Source organism: Onychomys torridus, chromosome X, assembly GCF_903995425.1.
Source record: "Onychomys torridus chromosome X, mOncTor1.1, whole genome shotgun sequence".
Classification (NCBI taxonomy): Eukaryota; Metazoa; Chordata; class Mammalia; order Rodentia; family Cricetidae; genus Onychomys; species Onychomys torridus.
Window position 1 is genome coordinate 87,580,838 of NC_050466.1, and position 16,328 is coordinate 87,597,165.

Genomic DNA, 16,328 nt, shown 5'->3' on the forward strand with positions numbered 1-16,328 from the left:
TGGAAATAAATGGATACTATTTCAGGTGCCAACTAGCACTGACATTTGTATGAATCTTCAGGTTCCTTGTTATTTGGGAAATGCAATTTTAAGCCAATATATATTTCCACATATTAGTCTCTCCAAAATACCAGCTATCAGTTACTGACCGGCAACTACATGCCAGATACCAAGCTAAATAATTTACATAAACTCTGATCTATATGGGTTATTCTATTTATTCAACACCTTTTTTTTTTTTTTTTTTTTTTTTTTTTGGTTTTTCGAGACAGGGTTTCTCTGTGTAGTTTTGTGTGTTTCCTGGAACTCACTTTGTAGACCAGGCTGGTCTCGAACTCATAGAGATCTGCCTGCCTCTACCTCCCGAGTGCTGGGATTAAAGGTGAGCGCCACCACCACCACCACCACCACCACCACCACCCAGCTCTTATTCTACATAACCTTACGAGGTAGATTATACTCCATAGTTCTCAAGAGGAACAATGGAGGCTCAGCATGTTCAAGTAACATTGCTAACATCCAAGAGCTAATAAACAAAAGTCAAATCAGGAGCAGACATAAGACTCCCAAAACTTTTACTTCTGTGACAGTTAATATATTCAATTTGACAGGATTATAAAAACACAGGAGAGAAGCTTCAGAACATACTTGGAAAGCTTTATCTAGATTAGGTTAGTCTCTAAGAATATCTGTAAGGAAGCCGAGCAGTGGTGGTACACGCTTTTATTCCCAGCACTTCAGAGGCAGAGGTAGGCTGATCTCTGTGAATTTCAGGCCAGTCTGGTCTACAAAGCCAGTTCCAGGATGGGGGGGGGGGGGGAGATGAGGGGAGGGGAGGGGAGGGGAGGGGAGAGGAGGAGAGGAGAGGAGAGTGAGGAGAGAGGAGAGAGAGAGAATCTGTGAGGGATTATCTAGATTAGAGTAACTGAGTCAGAAGACCCACTCTAAACATGGGTGGCCCCATTCCATGGGCTTAGGCCCTAGACTTAATAAAAAGGAGGAACTGGACTGTGTGTTCATGTTCATTTCTCTCTGCTTCCTGTGGATGCAATGTGACGAGCGGCCTGAGGCACTGCTCTCATTCTGTCCCTGCCATGACGAACTGCAGTCACACTGTGAGAGCAAACCTTCCTCTAATGAACTTCTCGTATGGTCCTTTGTCACAGCAAGGGGAAAAGGAACACACATCTTAAGAAGCCAATACAAACTGAAGGTACACATGTCTTAGTCTAGAGTATAAACAAATGGCTTTGTTTGGCCCTGCACTGTCCCCATGGACACAGGCTGTTCAAGGTAAGACCTAGAGTTGAACATCAAGCGATGCTTCAGGGAAGTTGGGCTTTCTCTGTGAGCTACAGAATCATTTCCATTTCTCCTGGTGTCTTAGTTACTTTTTCTATCACTGTGATAAGACACCATGACCAAGGCAATTTACAGGGAAAAAAATCTATTTGGGGATTACAGTTTCAAAGAGTGAATCCATGAGCATCCTGATAGGGAGAATGGCAGTGGACAAGCAGGTACTAAAGCAAAGAGAGAGAGGGAGGGAGGGAGAGAACTATAACTGGTAATGGGCAATGGTGTGAGCTTTTGAATCCTCAAATCCTGCCCCCCTACTCCAACAAGGCCACACCTGCTACTCCTTTCCAAACAGTTCCACCAACCGAGAACCAAGAATTCAAATACCTGAGCCTATGGGGGCTAACTGCTACCTACTATGGGCAAATTACTGTGTATTTAATGTAAAATCTAACAGTCTAACTCTATATTCTACCCTAACTGGATTGTACAAATTCTTCCAGTGAAACAGAGAATGTACAAACTCAAGACCAGTAGGACATGGCACACACTGCTGTACCAGCTTCTGGAGCAACTATTCCTTCCCAACAACAGACTTTCACTAAGTCCCAAAGATTTTGTCTCAAAGACTCCAAACAGCATCACCCTCAGATGCTGAAGCATTGCCACTTCCTCCCATACTACCACAAATCTCAGCTTAGAAAATGACAAACAGGAAACTGTACAATGGACACAGTAAGCCAATGAATTCTCAAAATCGCTCTCCTGTCTCCCTAACTAAAAGTTAGTCACTGAGTCATAATCTCTTCAGGTATATTCAACTCATGGTCCACAGGCTTATAAGTACCATACAACTGCTATGAATGAAGCCTAATACAAAATTGTGAACTTGCTTAACTTTCATTCAGTATTGGACCTCTCAGGTGTGGCAAATTTGAATTACAATACAAAATGGCTGGACATATCTGCTACAGCAATAGTCAAGTGATAACTAGGAGTTTATGAAGCTGCAAAAGATGTCACAGCTGACAGGAAGACCACAGAAATGCACAGGAATCTGGCAGTGCCAGGAAGTCATTTTTATCTTTGTTTGTCATTATATTAAGTTCATATACCCTTTTTCTTACAGAGCACTAGTTAACATTTATGGTGACATTCAGTGACAGTGGACAATTCTCTGCTCTGGTCATTGTTGAGGTAAATGGGCATACTATCAGATTATGCTAACAGAAAAAAGAGATGTTTATGGAACTGCATATGTCATATACATGCAAGTCTTGAATAAATAATAGATAAAAATAAATTAGATTTTATATTGATAATTTTACATGGCTAACATTTATTGAAGCATTTTGCACACCTATCTTTATCTCATCCCCACTGTCATGGTAAATCTTCATTATCAACTTGATAGAATTTAGAATTTAGATGTGTAGGCACACCTGGACTTGACTGTGAATTTCCAAAGAGGTTTAACTAAGGAGAGAAGCACCACTCAAAGTGTGTACAGCAACATCCCATGGTCGAAAGTCCTGACCTATATAAAAAGGAGGAATGAAGAAAGCCAAATAAGCACCAGAAATCTCCTCTCTCTTTGCTGCCTGATTGTTGGTGCAATGTAACCAGCAGTCCACTAATGCCATGCCTACACTGCCACAAACACTATATGTCCTCAAACATTAAGCCAAAATAAACCTTTCTTCCCTTTATGTCACAGCACTAAAAAAAGTAACTGATATACCCATTTTACAGATTAAAAAAATAACATTCAAAGAGGTGAAATTGCTTGCCCAAGTAACACACCAAATAAGTTGTAGATCTGCAAGACAAACTTAGGCTGTCCACCTCCAGAGCCATTGATAATCTTAGTAAGTCATGCTCTTGGACCAGGACAGACCTGCACAAGTAGAACGAAATCCAATCAGATTGGAAGTAACTCAAATACAAGTATCTACCTCACTAGGTACACAACCACATTTAATAAAATACTCATCAATGTTATTAACACAAAGGTATTTATCATGATACTATTTTAAATAGTAAAAACTATAAAAAAGGTGAATCCTCAAAAGTAGTAAAATAGAAAATAAACTATAAATATATCAAATATATATAAAATATAATGATGCTGATACATCTATTATTCTCATTCAGTAAACATTGTGTTCAGCAATTACTATATGCTTTGCATTCTTTTATGTGTTGGCAAAACAGCAGTGAATGAAACAATGTCCTTGTTTTCTCATGAAACTTAGGAAGAAATTTCAACAACATAGAAAATTTGTTGTATAAGATTTTTTTAAGATTTATTTATTTATCACGTATACAGCATGTATGACTGCAGGCCAGAAGAGGGCACCAAATCTCATTACAGATGGTTGTGAGCCACCATGTGGTTGCTTGTTGGGAATTGAACTCAGGACCTCGGGAAGAGCAGTCAGTGCTCTTAACCTCTGAGCCATCTCTCCAGGCCTGTTGTATAAGATTTTAAGTAAATATAAAATGTTACGATTTGAGCCTACTCAAAAATATGTACACACATACACACACACACACACACACACACACACACACACACACACACACACACACACACGCTTATTTGAGACAGGATCGATATAGTGCAGGCTGGACTCAAAATGCAGCAGAGGATAAATTTGAACTTCTGATGTGCCTGCTTCTGCCTTCCAAGTGCTGAGATTATAGGTGTGTGCAACCACATTCAATTTTATGCAGTGCTAGAATCAAATCCGGAACTTCTTGCATACCTGACAAGTACTCTACCAACTGAGCAATATCCTCAGTTTAAATTTTATATTCATTAAGAAATAATTTCCATGCAAAGAAAATGGATGTATGAACCAGTCATGGTGACATATGCCTTCATATGGCTAGGGACTAGAGAGATGGCTCAGCAGTTAAGACCAGGTACTGTTCTTGCAGAGGACCTGACTTTGGTTCCCAGGACCCATGTCAGATGGCTCACAACCACCTCCAGCTGGAGGGAATCTGGCTCTCTGGCCTCTTCTGGAACTGCACTCACCTGCCCATACCTACATACAGAGATATATTGAAATATGTAATTGAAAACAAAATAACTCTTTTTTTAAAGTTCACTGCCAACCTGGGACACACAGTAACCTTGGCTCAAGAAAATAAAGAAAAAGAGAAAAGAAAATTGTAGTGAGTAGCCATTCCAGCTTTGACCTGGAAGTTCCAAGCCCCATTGAGGCTTCGGTAATGGTCACGCCTACAAGGTGGGGCTGAAAGAGGCTACTGAAGACCAGAGATCCGGATGTGTGGGCTCTCTTGGTTCCTGGACCCTGGACACTGGAGGTAGACTGAGCAGAGTTCTCCAGTGAACACCTCCGGACTGCGCCATACCTTTCCCAGACCCTGTTACATATCCCTTCACTTGTAAGTCACCCCACAAAATAAACCTCCCTTTTAACTACATGGAGTTGCCTTAATAATTTCACCAATAGAAAATTTTTTAAATAAAATAGTAAGTGTACAAGAAAATATTCAAAAGTTAATATACCAGTGTGCCCGATATGCTGCTAACTATGCATGAAAAGTATAAGTACTCATTTATATATTTATATATCATTCAAATTAGCTACAATGAGATTTTATAGTAATGTTTTATATTTTAATCTTTGAGAATATAACATGTAACTGCATATATCACTTCTTTTTACTAACAGTATTATCACTCATAATAGCTGTGTGGTTCATTGTTCTCATCTAGGAAATATTTTTTTTTAATATAGGGTCTCACTATGTAGCTTTGGCTGGCCTAGAGCTCCCTACATAGACCAAGCTTGCACTGAATTCAAAGAAATCCATGTGCTTCTGGCTTGGATACCAGGATTAAAGACATGCTCCAACATGGCCAGCCCAGCAAATAATGTATGCTTAACTCAAGGGTCAGCAAACTTAATCTAAGTCAGAATGTAAAGTTAATTTCTTAAATTTGGAGGGCCATCAGTCACTATTACTACTATCCAATGCTGTTCTGCCAAACAAAACACCCACAGACAAAGCTTAGAGAGTGTAGCTAGAACCCAATAAAATTTACAGACAAAAAGAGGCAGGGTGGTACATTCGGCACAAAAGCCTTAGTTTGCTGGTCCTTGCTTTATTACCACCATCAGAATAAAAATAAACACTTCCACTGTTCTGTGTCCTCTGTAATAACTTTCAGAGGGGTGCTAACTGTAATTGGAGAAGACAAGAATGAGACTCAAAGGGGAAATAACTTGTCCAACATCTCATGGCTTGGCCAACATCTATCTCATGGTTAACTTATTAGATGATTTAAACAAAAGTCTCCCTTCAGTCTAGCCACAGTGGAGGTTCAGGAGACATCTCCTCTGCTTCAGTGTGAGGGAGAAATGGTAGACCTCTTCTCTGCTTCAGCGTGAGGGGAAATTGTTGCAAAAGGGATGTTTTCTTAACATTCTTCAGTAGCCTCCCAGGGCCTTTCATGAGATAAAAAGGGATGAGGAGGTCCCTGTGCTGCTCTGTATCCAGAACAAATGGCAATTCCGTGGAGTCTGGATGGCTTCCTGAGTTGTACGGCCACACGCTGCTGAAGACTTACCAATATTAATCTCATCATCAGTCAGAGTGTCCCCAATGAAATCAAACTGAAATGACTGCAGTGTCTGGGAAAATTTCTGAACCGCAGAAGAGTAATCTGCAAAGGAAGAGGACAGTAGAGATGGTCAACACTGCTATCCTCTCGCCAAGTTCCTCCTCACAGCTACAGCACACAGGAAATCCAAAGGGACATACGACAAGCAGCAACTTGTATTTGAGGAAGTTAAGAACTTTTAATCAGTACTTACTTTCAGAAGTAAAGTCTGAACAAATGAAGCAGCCATTTAAAAGTGTTGAACATTTTGCAGCATATTTTCATTCTCAATCCCTCTCCTCTCTGACTTGAAACCACTTAACTGAACTCTCTATTACACACAATAAGCGAATATTTTCTCATCTTGCATACAAAAATATCAACAACCATCCTACAAAGAAACAATTAGTTCTATTTTCTATGTGTGAAACTCAAAATTCAAGACTTATCTAACAAAGCTGGGTCTGGAAGCCAGCTGATCTACCTGCTTTTCCATAGCCCATTAGGGATACCACCTGGACATTTTACACACTAATCAGATGGTGGCTTGGAATAGGATACTGTCAAGCAGAATCCACAGTGTATTTATGAAGGGCTTAAACCCAAACAAATAATGAATTTAAAAAGTCAGTGTGGGGTTGGGGATTTAGCTCAGTGGTAGAGCACTTGCCTAGCAAACGCAAGGCCCTGGGTTCGGTCCTCAGCTTAAAAAAAAAAAAAAGTCAGTGTGATTATATGGCCATATGAATGCTTTTATTGTGTCAATGACTTTCAATATGCATTTTCAAATATTCAATGAAGGTAAAAAATGAAATCACACTAATGTACACAAGATAAATTATTTTTGCCAACTTTTAAAATGTGACTTTCAGCAAGGGATTCGGCTAACCTTTTGATCCTTGCTACTCCTAAAGTGAGTCTCAGATCTGCCAGTCTCTAGGAGCTTGAAGGAAATGCACATGGCCATTCCCAACTCTAAACCTACTAAATCAGATATTAATTATATTAGCATTCTTAAAATTTTGAAGGCAATCTTCACACCAACTAAGCAGCATCGGGGCATCTTAGAGGATTAACTCAAACTTTTCCTTTTTCTCCACATGCTCCATCTTCACATCTATAGGACATTTATGCTAAAGGAGCCATGGAGGCAGAGAGGCAGAGAGGCAGAGAGGCCAAGTCTGATTGCCTGTGTTCAGTCCCTGGAATCCAAGTGGTGGAAGGAGAGAACCAATCTCACCAGCTGTCCCCTGAATGCCACACATGCACCGAGGCACATGTGCACACATACTTGCATGCACACACACAAACACACACATAAAATAAGTGAATAAAAGTTTAAAAAATACTGACAGATTTATATTCAAGTACTTATAGCTACAATACCTGACAGACTGGAAGAGGGAAAGAGAGTTAATTGTGTGTGTGTGTGTGTGTGTGTGTGTGTGTGTGTGTGTGTGTGTGTTTTAATTCTTCAAAGCAACACTGACGATAGAAGGTGGTTTTCATTCACCAAGAGACTTGGATAAAGACATTTACAGGAGTGCCGAGCAGCAGTGGTACATGCCTATAATCCCAGCACTCGGGAGGCAGAGCCAGGCGGATCTCTGTGAGTTCCACGCCAGCCTGGTCTACAGAGAGAGATCCAGGATAGGTACCAAAACTACACAGAGAAACCCTGTCTCGATAAACAAAAAAAAAAAACAAACAAACAAACAAACAAACAAAAAGAGACATTCACAGCAGCTCCCCGAAATGGCCAAGACTACAGATAACTAATAGAAGTGCAGATACATAAATTGGACTATACACACTCAATGAAATATCACACAATAATTTTCTATGAGTGGTAGTGTCTGCCTGCAACAACAGTATTAGAGGAAGAGTCAGGGAATCATGGGATCTAAACCAGATTGGGCTACAGACTAAGTTCCAAGCCAGTGTACACTTAACAATGAGACTGTCACAAAAGGAAGCCGACAAGCCAGGTACTGTGGCACACGTTTTTAAATTCCGGCACTCAGGAGGCAGAGGCAGGCAGATCTCGGTGAGTTTGTAGCTAGCCTGGTCTACATAGTGAGTTCCAGGCCAGTGGAGGCTATGTAGACTCCTTGGGGGCAGGGAGACAGAACAATAACTTACTTCCTAGGTGGTGGCATACAGCTAACACCAGTACTAGTGAGGTGGAGTCAGAAGCATCAGGAGTTCAAACCAGCTTTGGCTACATAATGAGTCTGAAGGCAGCCTGGGCTACACAAGAAACCAGTGGGAGGGGGAGGGAGGGAGAGAGGAAGGGGAGGAAGGAAGGGAAATGGGGGGAACTATACATCAATTTAAAAAGTAAGCAAGTAAGCTGACAGGTGATGTTGCACGCCTGTAATTCTAGCACTGTAGAGGTGGAAGCAAGAGCATCAGATGAGGTCAGCCATGGTTACACAGCCTGTGCTATATGAGATCCATGTTTAAAAAAAAAAAAAAAAAAAACCACAAGTAAAACCTAGAAAATAACGACTACCTTACAACATAGATGACTCTCACTGGCATAATGGACCCTCTAAAGACAGTAACCCCATTATCTGTCCCAGAGTCTTCTAGAATGTTTCCATAACCAAGTCTAGAGATAAAGTCTATGTGCCCTCCCCTTGATTCCAGAGAGACTCTATCTCAACACACAGAAGGTGGTAGATATCAGGCAGTATTACCTAAGGCTAGACTATAAAGTCTTGCTCTTTCACCTTTCTCTGAGGATGGTCCTCTCTTAGAAGGAGCCTCCATGCTGTACGGAAACCCAAGAAGCTAAGGAAAGATCCACATGCAAGAGCAGTAAGCCTGAGTAAGCTGCACTGCTGTAGCTGAGGTGCTCACCAAGACAACACACACACTTGTCCACCACATCCCTTCCTGATCTGTCCATTCCAAAATGGATAATTCGCTTTCTTCCCATCTGCATGTTCTCCTCATCTCCAAATACGTAAGCAACTTACGATGTTTAAAGAGCAGGCATGGGGGACACATCTGCAATCCTAGCCTTTGGGAAGCAGGAGAAGGGGATCAAGAAGTCCAAGGCCAGCCTGGGCTACCCAGTGAGCTACAGGACAACCTGGGCTACAAACTGAGACCCTGCTTCACAAAACAAAGTTTGGGAGCTGGAGAGATGGCTCAGTAGTTAAGCAAATATATTGCTTTTGCAGAGGACCCAAGTTTGATTCCCAGATATATTATAAATTATGTAATGTTAACTTCTCTAAAATATAAACTCTTACAAATGACCAAAAAAAATTAAAAAAAAAAAAACATGTAAAAGCTCAAATCAATGAAGGTGAGAGGATAGGGATGTCACAAAGTTACTTTAAAATTCAAAGTTAAGGAATACCAATGAGTGTCAGGTGTGGTGGCCCATGCCTTTAATCCCAGCACTCAGGAGGCAGAGGCAGGAAGATCTCTGAGTTCAAGGCCAGACTGGTCTACACAGCTGTTCCAGAACGGCCAGGGCTGTTACACAGAGAAATTCTATCTTGAAAAACGAAAGAGGAGAGGGTTGGGGATTTAGCTCATTAATAGAGCACCTGCCTAGCAAGAGCAAGGCCCTGGGTTCGGTCCTTCAGTCAAAAAAACAAAAACAAAAACAAAACTAGGAGGGAGAGAAAGAGGGAGAGGGAGGGGGAGGGGAGGGGGAGGGGGAGAGGGAGAGGGAGAGAGAGAGAGAGAGAGAGAGGGAGAGAGAGAGAAGGAGACTGTTCTTAGGCTAAGGTAAAGGAGATAAGGGTTGCAACAGTGTCTATCGCTGTGTCCCGTTTTACATCAGACTAAGGAGGTAAACCAGGCCTCCAAGCACTTCTGAACTCTGAGTTTTTTGTTTTGTTTTAATTTGGGGGGTGTTTACATGACATAGTCACTGATTTCTAAGAGGGACTTAAGCGTTTTTCCCAGTCATATGCTCCCAGCACTGGCCTGTTAATAAAGGGAGCCAACAGTTTGAGATTCACAGTGCCCCAGGGATGAATATTGGTGAAACACAGTTCCCAACAGGGAGAGACTCAAATGACAAGTTGCCAAGTGGTAGACTAGCTGCTGCCAGTGGGTCCTACTGCCTGCTATTGCTGATGGGTATCTCCAGAGCCACCTTAACAGCACTGCTCCACACTGGTCTGCTTGTTTCTGCCCCATGGCACCCTGGGTACCCTTGCTTTTGCTTTTACCTGTCAGTTACAAAAAAAAAAAAAAAAAAAAAAAAAAAAAAAAAAAAAAGGTTAAGAATGCATTGCCTTCTGAGTTCTTCTAGATGTCTGATTTTATTGTTATAGCTTACAGAGACTTAAATCCAACTTAAATAGGATAAATTACCGAGAGCCTCTCCCAGTCCAGATGGTCCTCTTTCAATAAATTGTTTTAAAATGGTTACCATAAGTGACTACAGTGCTTGCTTGCTTCCTCTTTCTATTTTATCTGGAACAATATGACTCTTCCCTATCCACCCCCTCAAATCCCAGGACCTGCAAGGGAAATCTTACCACTTATGTAAATCCAAGGGCCTGGCACGATCTCATTAGCTATCACTGTTCACGCTACCTGAAGACATGCTGGGGCCCTACACACCTCTGCATGAGGCAAGAGGTTACTTTGGTTTACATCACCACAAACAACAGAACCTTAAGCATTGTGTAGTCCTTTTTTAGGTCCTATCTCTTCAGCTTCAGGTGCTGCTCACCTTGATCTGTCCTACAGATAAGGACAGAAGGGAACTAGCCTCTATCTCTTAAAATGCAGCACTTCTCACCTTGATCTGTACTACAGACAAGGTTAAAAGAACAGTGACATGCTTCTGGGGTTACCCCCTGGCTTGCCTCTCAGACAACTGGAGCAAGTTAAATCCTCAAAAGCTTGGGAAGATAATTTTAAACCTTGAAGCCTTTCTACAAATAATAATTTTTAAAAAGGTCTACAAAAATTCCTTACATGGTTTTTAAGCTCAAAGATCAACAATTACAAGGACTAGCTAAATTATATGTCTAATCAAAGTTCATTTATTAGACTGTTATAAAATTACTAAGTACTCTCCTGGGTGTTCAATGACTACACTTGGAGGCCTATACTGATGTAGTTAGAAGGATTAAATAGGAAATATTTCCCCCTTCTCTTCCCAGGTCAATTAGATCCCAGGGGACTATGGAGCATCTCTTAAAATGTTCTGTAACCATGGGGAGAGACACCTGTTCTCTTGTTCAGGGAGGCTATGAAGATCCCATCTGGTAAATTCTAAACAGTGTCCAGAATACAAAAAGGAAGGTCAACACAGAAGAAAATTTCCCTCATGCCTCCAAATAAAACAATGTTCAAATAAGGCCTTTGACTTATCCTGACATAGGTATACTAACTGGTTAAAAATAAAAGGACTGAGGATCCAGAGGTTCCACCCAATCCCAAGTGACCCCTGAGGACCAGTTCTCCAACTGGTCTTAACAGTAAAAAAAAAAAAAATGTAATTCATTTTCACAACCTACATCATCTAAAACACCCAGCAGAAAAGAATAAGCAGGATTAAAAATATCAGTATGCTTCTTTAATAGTCCAAGGACTGCATTCCTCACACATTACTAGTTCTCACTGGTGATTCTCACAACTTCAATATGTCCCTGTACACCCTAATCCTTGGTAAGTTGCTGGAAAATATCCTATTACCAAAAGCAAACAAACAAACAAAAACCCTGATGGGATTCCATTTCTCCTTTAAGTTGTCAATTAGAAACTGACTTTAAATGACTTCTCTTCCAAAGCTTCCAGGTGTTTGTTCCTTATACAGCTGTTTATGCAGTTACTTATCCTTCTACAAGGCTCTGGTATGCAGTCCATTAAGCTGCATGATTACATTTCATCTTGCTAAACAAAAGTACGTTAAGTGTAATGTTGAGAAATTTTCGTTAACTTTATCTCTTTATGTTCCCCACAAGGTTATAATAAAGGAGATCAACTGGCTGGCTTCTGAACTTATAGATTGCCAATAAGATGTCTCAAGCTCTCAAGCCAAACTAATAGCCTTACATCTTGTAATAGACAATGATGGCAAAAAAAAAAAAAATCAGTCTTGCTAACACCTATGCCAAAGCTGACAGGGGTTTTTATATGGTTTTCTTGTCTGTTCTCTTCCTACCATATAGCAAAATTTCTCCAACTATTTAACTAAGACTTAAGCAAAAACTATAGTAATCCTAACAGTCTCACTTTCTGTATGTTACAGATGTTCTCTCACACACATACAGCACACTCCCAGGATGCACACTGTCATCCCATGGCTGTCTTATGTCCGGATCTTTGCCATCTATTTAGTTTACTCATGGCCTATTAGATCAACTCTCCTCTGAGACAGTCGAAATGCTGCCTTTTCTACATCACCCCTTTTAATAGCTTGGAAGCAGTTAGAGCAGTCTGCACCACAAAACCCCTAACAGCAGTTAGAGTGACCTCTGAGTGGGGATTGAGGGATTAGGAGTTAGACAGATTTCTTGATAGGCCAACAGGTAGGGAAAGAAGCCCTGACTGGGTAATTAAAAACAAAAACAAAAAAAAGCCTGCTAGGCTTTTCTCCTGCAAGTAAGGGCCCTGCTAATGGACAGGCTGATAAATTCAAACCTGATGCCACAGCTGTAGGCCGGTCAGTCATCCTGTCCTTGTTCAAACTGACCAACCCTAAATTAGGGGGAAAAGAATCTCTAAAAATCTAGCCGTGGCAGGGTATAATAGCACAGACTTTTAACCCCAGCACTCAGGAGGCAAAGGGAGACAGATCTCTGTGAGTTAGAGGCCAGCATGGACTATATAGTGAGTTCCAGGACAGCCAGGGCTACACAGTAAGACCTTGTCTCGAAATAAAAATAGCCCCAGAGGACAGACTGGATTTTTCAAGCCCCCAAGTGCCCCCTCCAGTTTCTACAGGGTCTTTCTCCTTGCTAGGTATGCCATTGCTTGTCCAATTGCTAACCAACCATCCCCTTTCCTTCTGCTGGTCTAGTTTCCATCGCCATTGGACTTTGACTTCACCTTTAAAGATACAGTAGGGAGGGCTTTCCTAACAAGACAGAACTCTCAGCTTTTGGCAAAATTTTGTAAAACTCACTCCTCCCCAACATTTGCCCTAGGGACTTTAAGCCTACTTCACAAGGCCCCCTAATGTGTACACAGACCTCCACTTCCCTATGTACAATCTTGTCAGTTCCCTCCAACTTTACCAATGCAACCTCACCGTCACCACCTTCACCATAAGACTATCTGAACCACTTCATCCCAGATGGCCCTTCTGGCACTATCCACCTAACTGGCCTTCCCATTTTCAATCTGACTGAGTCCTCTGCTGGTTCCCAGTACTACTGAGGATGAGGAGAAAGATTTGACTTCCCTGCTCTAGGAAAATCCTTTCAAATACTTACCCACCACCCCGCTCTAGTCAAAGCTAAATCTGCTGCATCTGTCAGCTCTTGAAAGCCCCTTCATCTTACTGGTTTTTCCTCAATATCAGTACCTTTCACCAAGCTTATGGGCCATGCAACTCCTCGCTCTTCTTGCCACTCTGGGCACTCTTTCAGGACTCGTACTGGTAGAAGCAGGGATTTCTTTACATCAGTTAACCTCTCTGTCTAACCAGATCAGCTTGACACCATCAGGGATCAATTTGACTCTTTGGCCAATGTGATACTCCAATATCAATGAGAGCTCGATCTCTGGACTGCTGTCAATGAAGTAATCTGTGTCTTCCTGCAGAAACAATGCTGCTTCTAGATCAACAAATCTAAGGGGGTTCAGGCTCAGAAAATTCAAGCCTCTTCCTCTGGATGAGCTTTTGCTTCCATCTCATCCTGGCTCCTCCCCTTAATGGCCCCCATGCTTTAACTCTGTCTTTTCAACATTTTACAGAAGTTCTTCCTGGATCAAATCACTGCTATCACTCAGTCCACCATGCACGACAAAATTAAAATAATTCCAGACCCCAGAACTCCAAAACAATATCTTCTCCATCAGCAAGATACAGCCAGACAGATAATTACTCTCTCTATCCTTTCTATATGAAGGGTCTGGAATAAAGAATATCCCCTCTGCAGAATTATGACCATAAAACAGGCCCAACGTTTCAAGAAATCTGCCCCCATCCATGAAACTGTAGCAAGCAGCAAATCCACATCACAAGTCCTGGATCTCAGAGGTTACAGAAACAGACAATGTGACTTATCTCCCACCCTTCAGTCTCAAAATCCCGTTTCTACAAAAAAAAAAAAAAATAGCTTCTGGGCTCAGCAAAGGCAGGTCTCCCCACTCCCTACTCTCAACTATAAAACTGGATTCTCAGACCCCACATGGCGGACACATTCTCCTGTTCCCAGGAGACTCTTGGGTTGCCAACCTCTTAGACTAATTTTCTCAAGTCATTTCTCTCCCTTCTGTTATATGGGTGCTGTGGATCAAAATCAGGTTATCAGATGCCATTACCTGCTAAGCCACTGCATAGGCCCAATGTTCACTTCTTAACAGTCATGACACAGACACAGAAAACAATAGTACATGTTCAAAAACAGTATGTACTTAGTACAAATTATCCCATGAAACATACTGTGAAATAAGTAATAAAACAGGAGATGGCTTCAAAACAAAGTTTTACACAAAATCATGCCTGTAATTCCATCACTTGGGAGGTACTGGGAGAAGAATTAGTAATTCAAGGCCAGACTTGGCTACATAGCCAGTTCAAGGACCTCCTGGGTCACATGAGATCCAGCAATAGCAAACAAAATGGGGCTGGAAATATGGATGCCTCAGTGGTTAAAAGTGCCTACTGCTGATCTTCACTCTACTTCCTCTCCCCATTGCAAGTTCCCCAGTCTTATCCCAGCCCTGTAGCAGACCACTTGCAGGAGTCTCTCCACCCTCTCTGCCTTTATTCTCTGGGAACTGTCCAGAACTTCTCCAGGATGTAGCCTTCCTCCCTCACCCTATCTTTTCATGTCAGCCACCAATACCCAGATGTACTGTCCACCTGGGACCTCTGACAACACCAACCTGAAATCAGTAGGTGATCTTCTTTCCTTCCGGCCCCCCACTGTAAATCCCTCAGTCACATTCCCAGCCCCCAGTGCATTAGAAAACTCCATTCCCTGGGGATTCTGCCTAAACTCAGTCCCAGCACTACTTCTAGCCTATCCATATTTCTTCCTGTTAGCCCCCAATACCAAGAAACACATTCTATATGGGACCCACAGAGGCCACACCTCAAAGGGACTCAAAAACACTCCCTACCAGGAAAGCCATAGCCACTATGCTTTCCTAAGATCCAGAGAGAACAACAGAAACCAAGGAACTTCACAGCCACCCAAAGAAGAACAGATATCCACACCAAGAATCACAGTCATCTCAAAACAGATGCTGAGACACAGCACAAAAACGCAATCATTAACACCCAAGACAATGTGACTCGATCAGAATCCAGCAACACTACCACAGTTGGTCCTGTGACATGCAATATAGCTGAAGCACAAGACAAGGAATTCAAAACAGCTATTGTGAATATGCTCAAGGACCTTAAAGAGGATATGAATAAATCCTTTAAGGAAGTCTGTGAAAACATAAACAACAGTGGAATGAAATGATGAATACAGTTCAAGACAATAAAGTAGAAATAAAAACACTAAAGAAAATCCAAAGAGAGCTAAAACAGGGAATGAAAAGTTTAGGAAGTCAAACAAAAACTTCAGAGGTAAGTCTCTCCAACAGAATACAAGAGATGAAACAGAATCTCAGGCATGGAAGACAAGATACAAGAAATGGGTACCTCAGTCACAGAAAATGTTAAATCTAAGCAAATCCAGGCACAAAATATCCTGGAAATATGGGACACAATGAAAAAACAAAATCTATACATAATGGAAATAGAGGAAGGAGGAGAAACCCAGGTCAGGGTCACAGAAAATATTTTCAACAAAATAATAGAAGAAAATTTCCCTAACCTAAGGAAAGAGGGGCCTATGAAGGTACAAGAAACATACATAAGAGACTGAACCAGAAAAGAAATTCCCTATGACACATAAGAATCCTAACACTAAATGAACAGAAAAAAGAAAGAATATTAAAAGCTGCAAAGGAAAGAAGAAACAAGTAACAGACCCATTAGAATAACACCTGAATTCCCAATGGAGACTCTAAAAGCCAGAAGGCCTGGACAGATGTACTACAGACTCTAAAAAACCACAAATGCCAGCCCAGACTACTATACCCAGAAAAACTTTCAATCACAACAAATGGAGAAAAACACTCCAAAATAAAACCAAATTTAACAAGTACATATCTACAAATGCAGTTCTATATTGGTACTAGAAGTAAAACTTCAATCTGTGGAGGTTAACAACATCAA

The 16,328-nt window shown here is 41.4% G+C and overlaps 1 protein-coding gene across 1 annotated transcript in view; it reads right to left on the minus strand.

The window, feature by feature from the left end:
• The window catches only part of Ophn1 (oligophrenin 1), a 317,225-nt gene that overhangs the window by 217,318 nt on the left and 83,579 nt on the right, over positions 1-16,328 (minus strand). Inside the window, exon 3 of the mRNA XM_036174204.1 lies at positions 5,906-6,001. Within this exon, the coding sequence (XP_036030097.1) occupies positions 5,906-6,001 (96 nt within the window). The remainder of the gene's footprint in view (positions 1-5,905; positions 6,002-16,328) is intronic.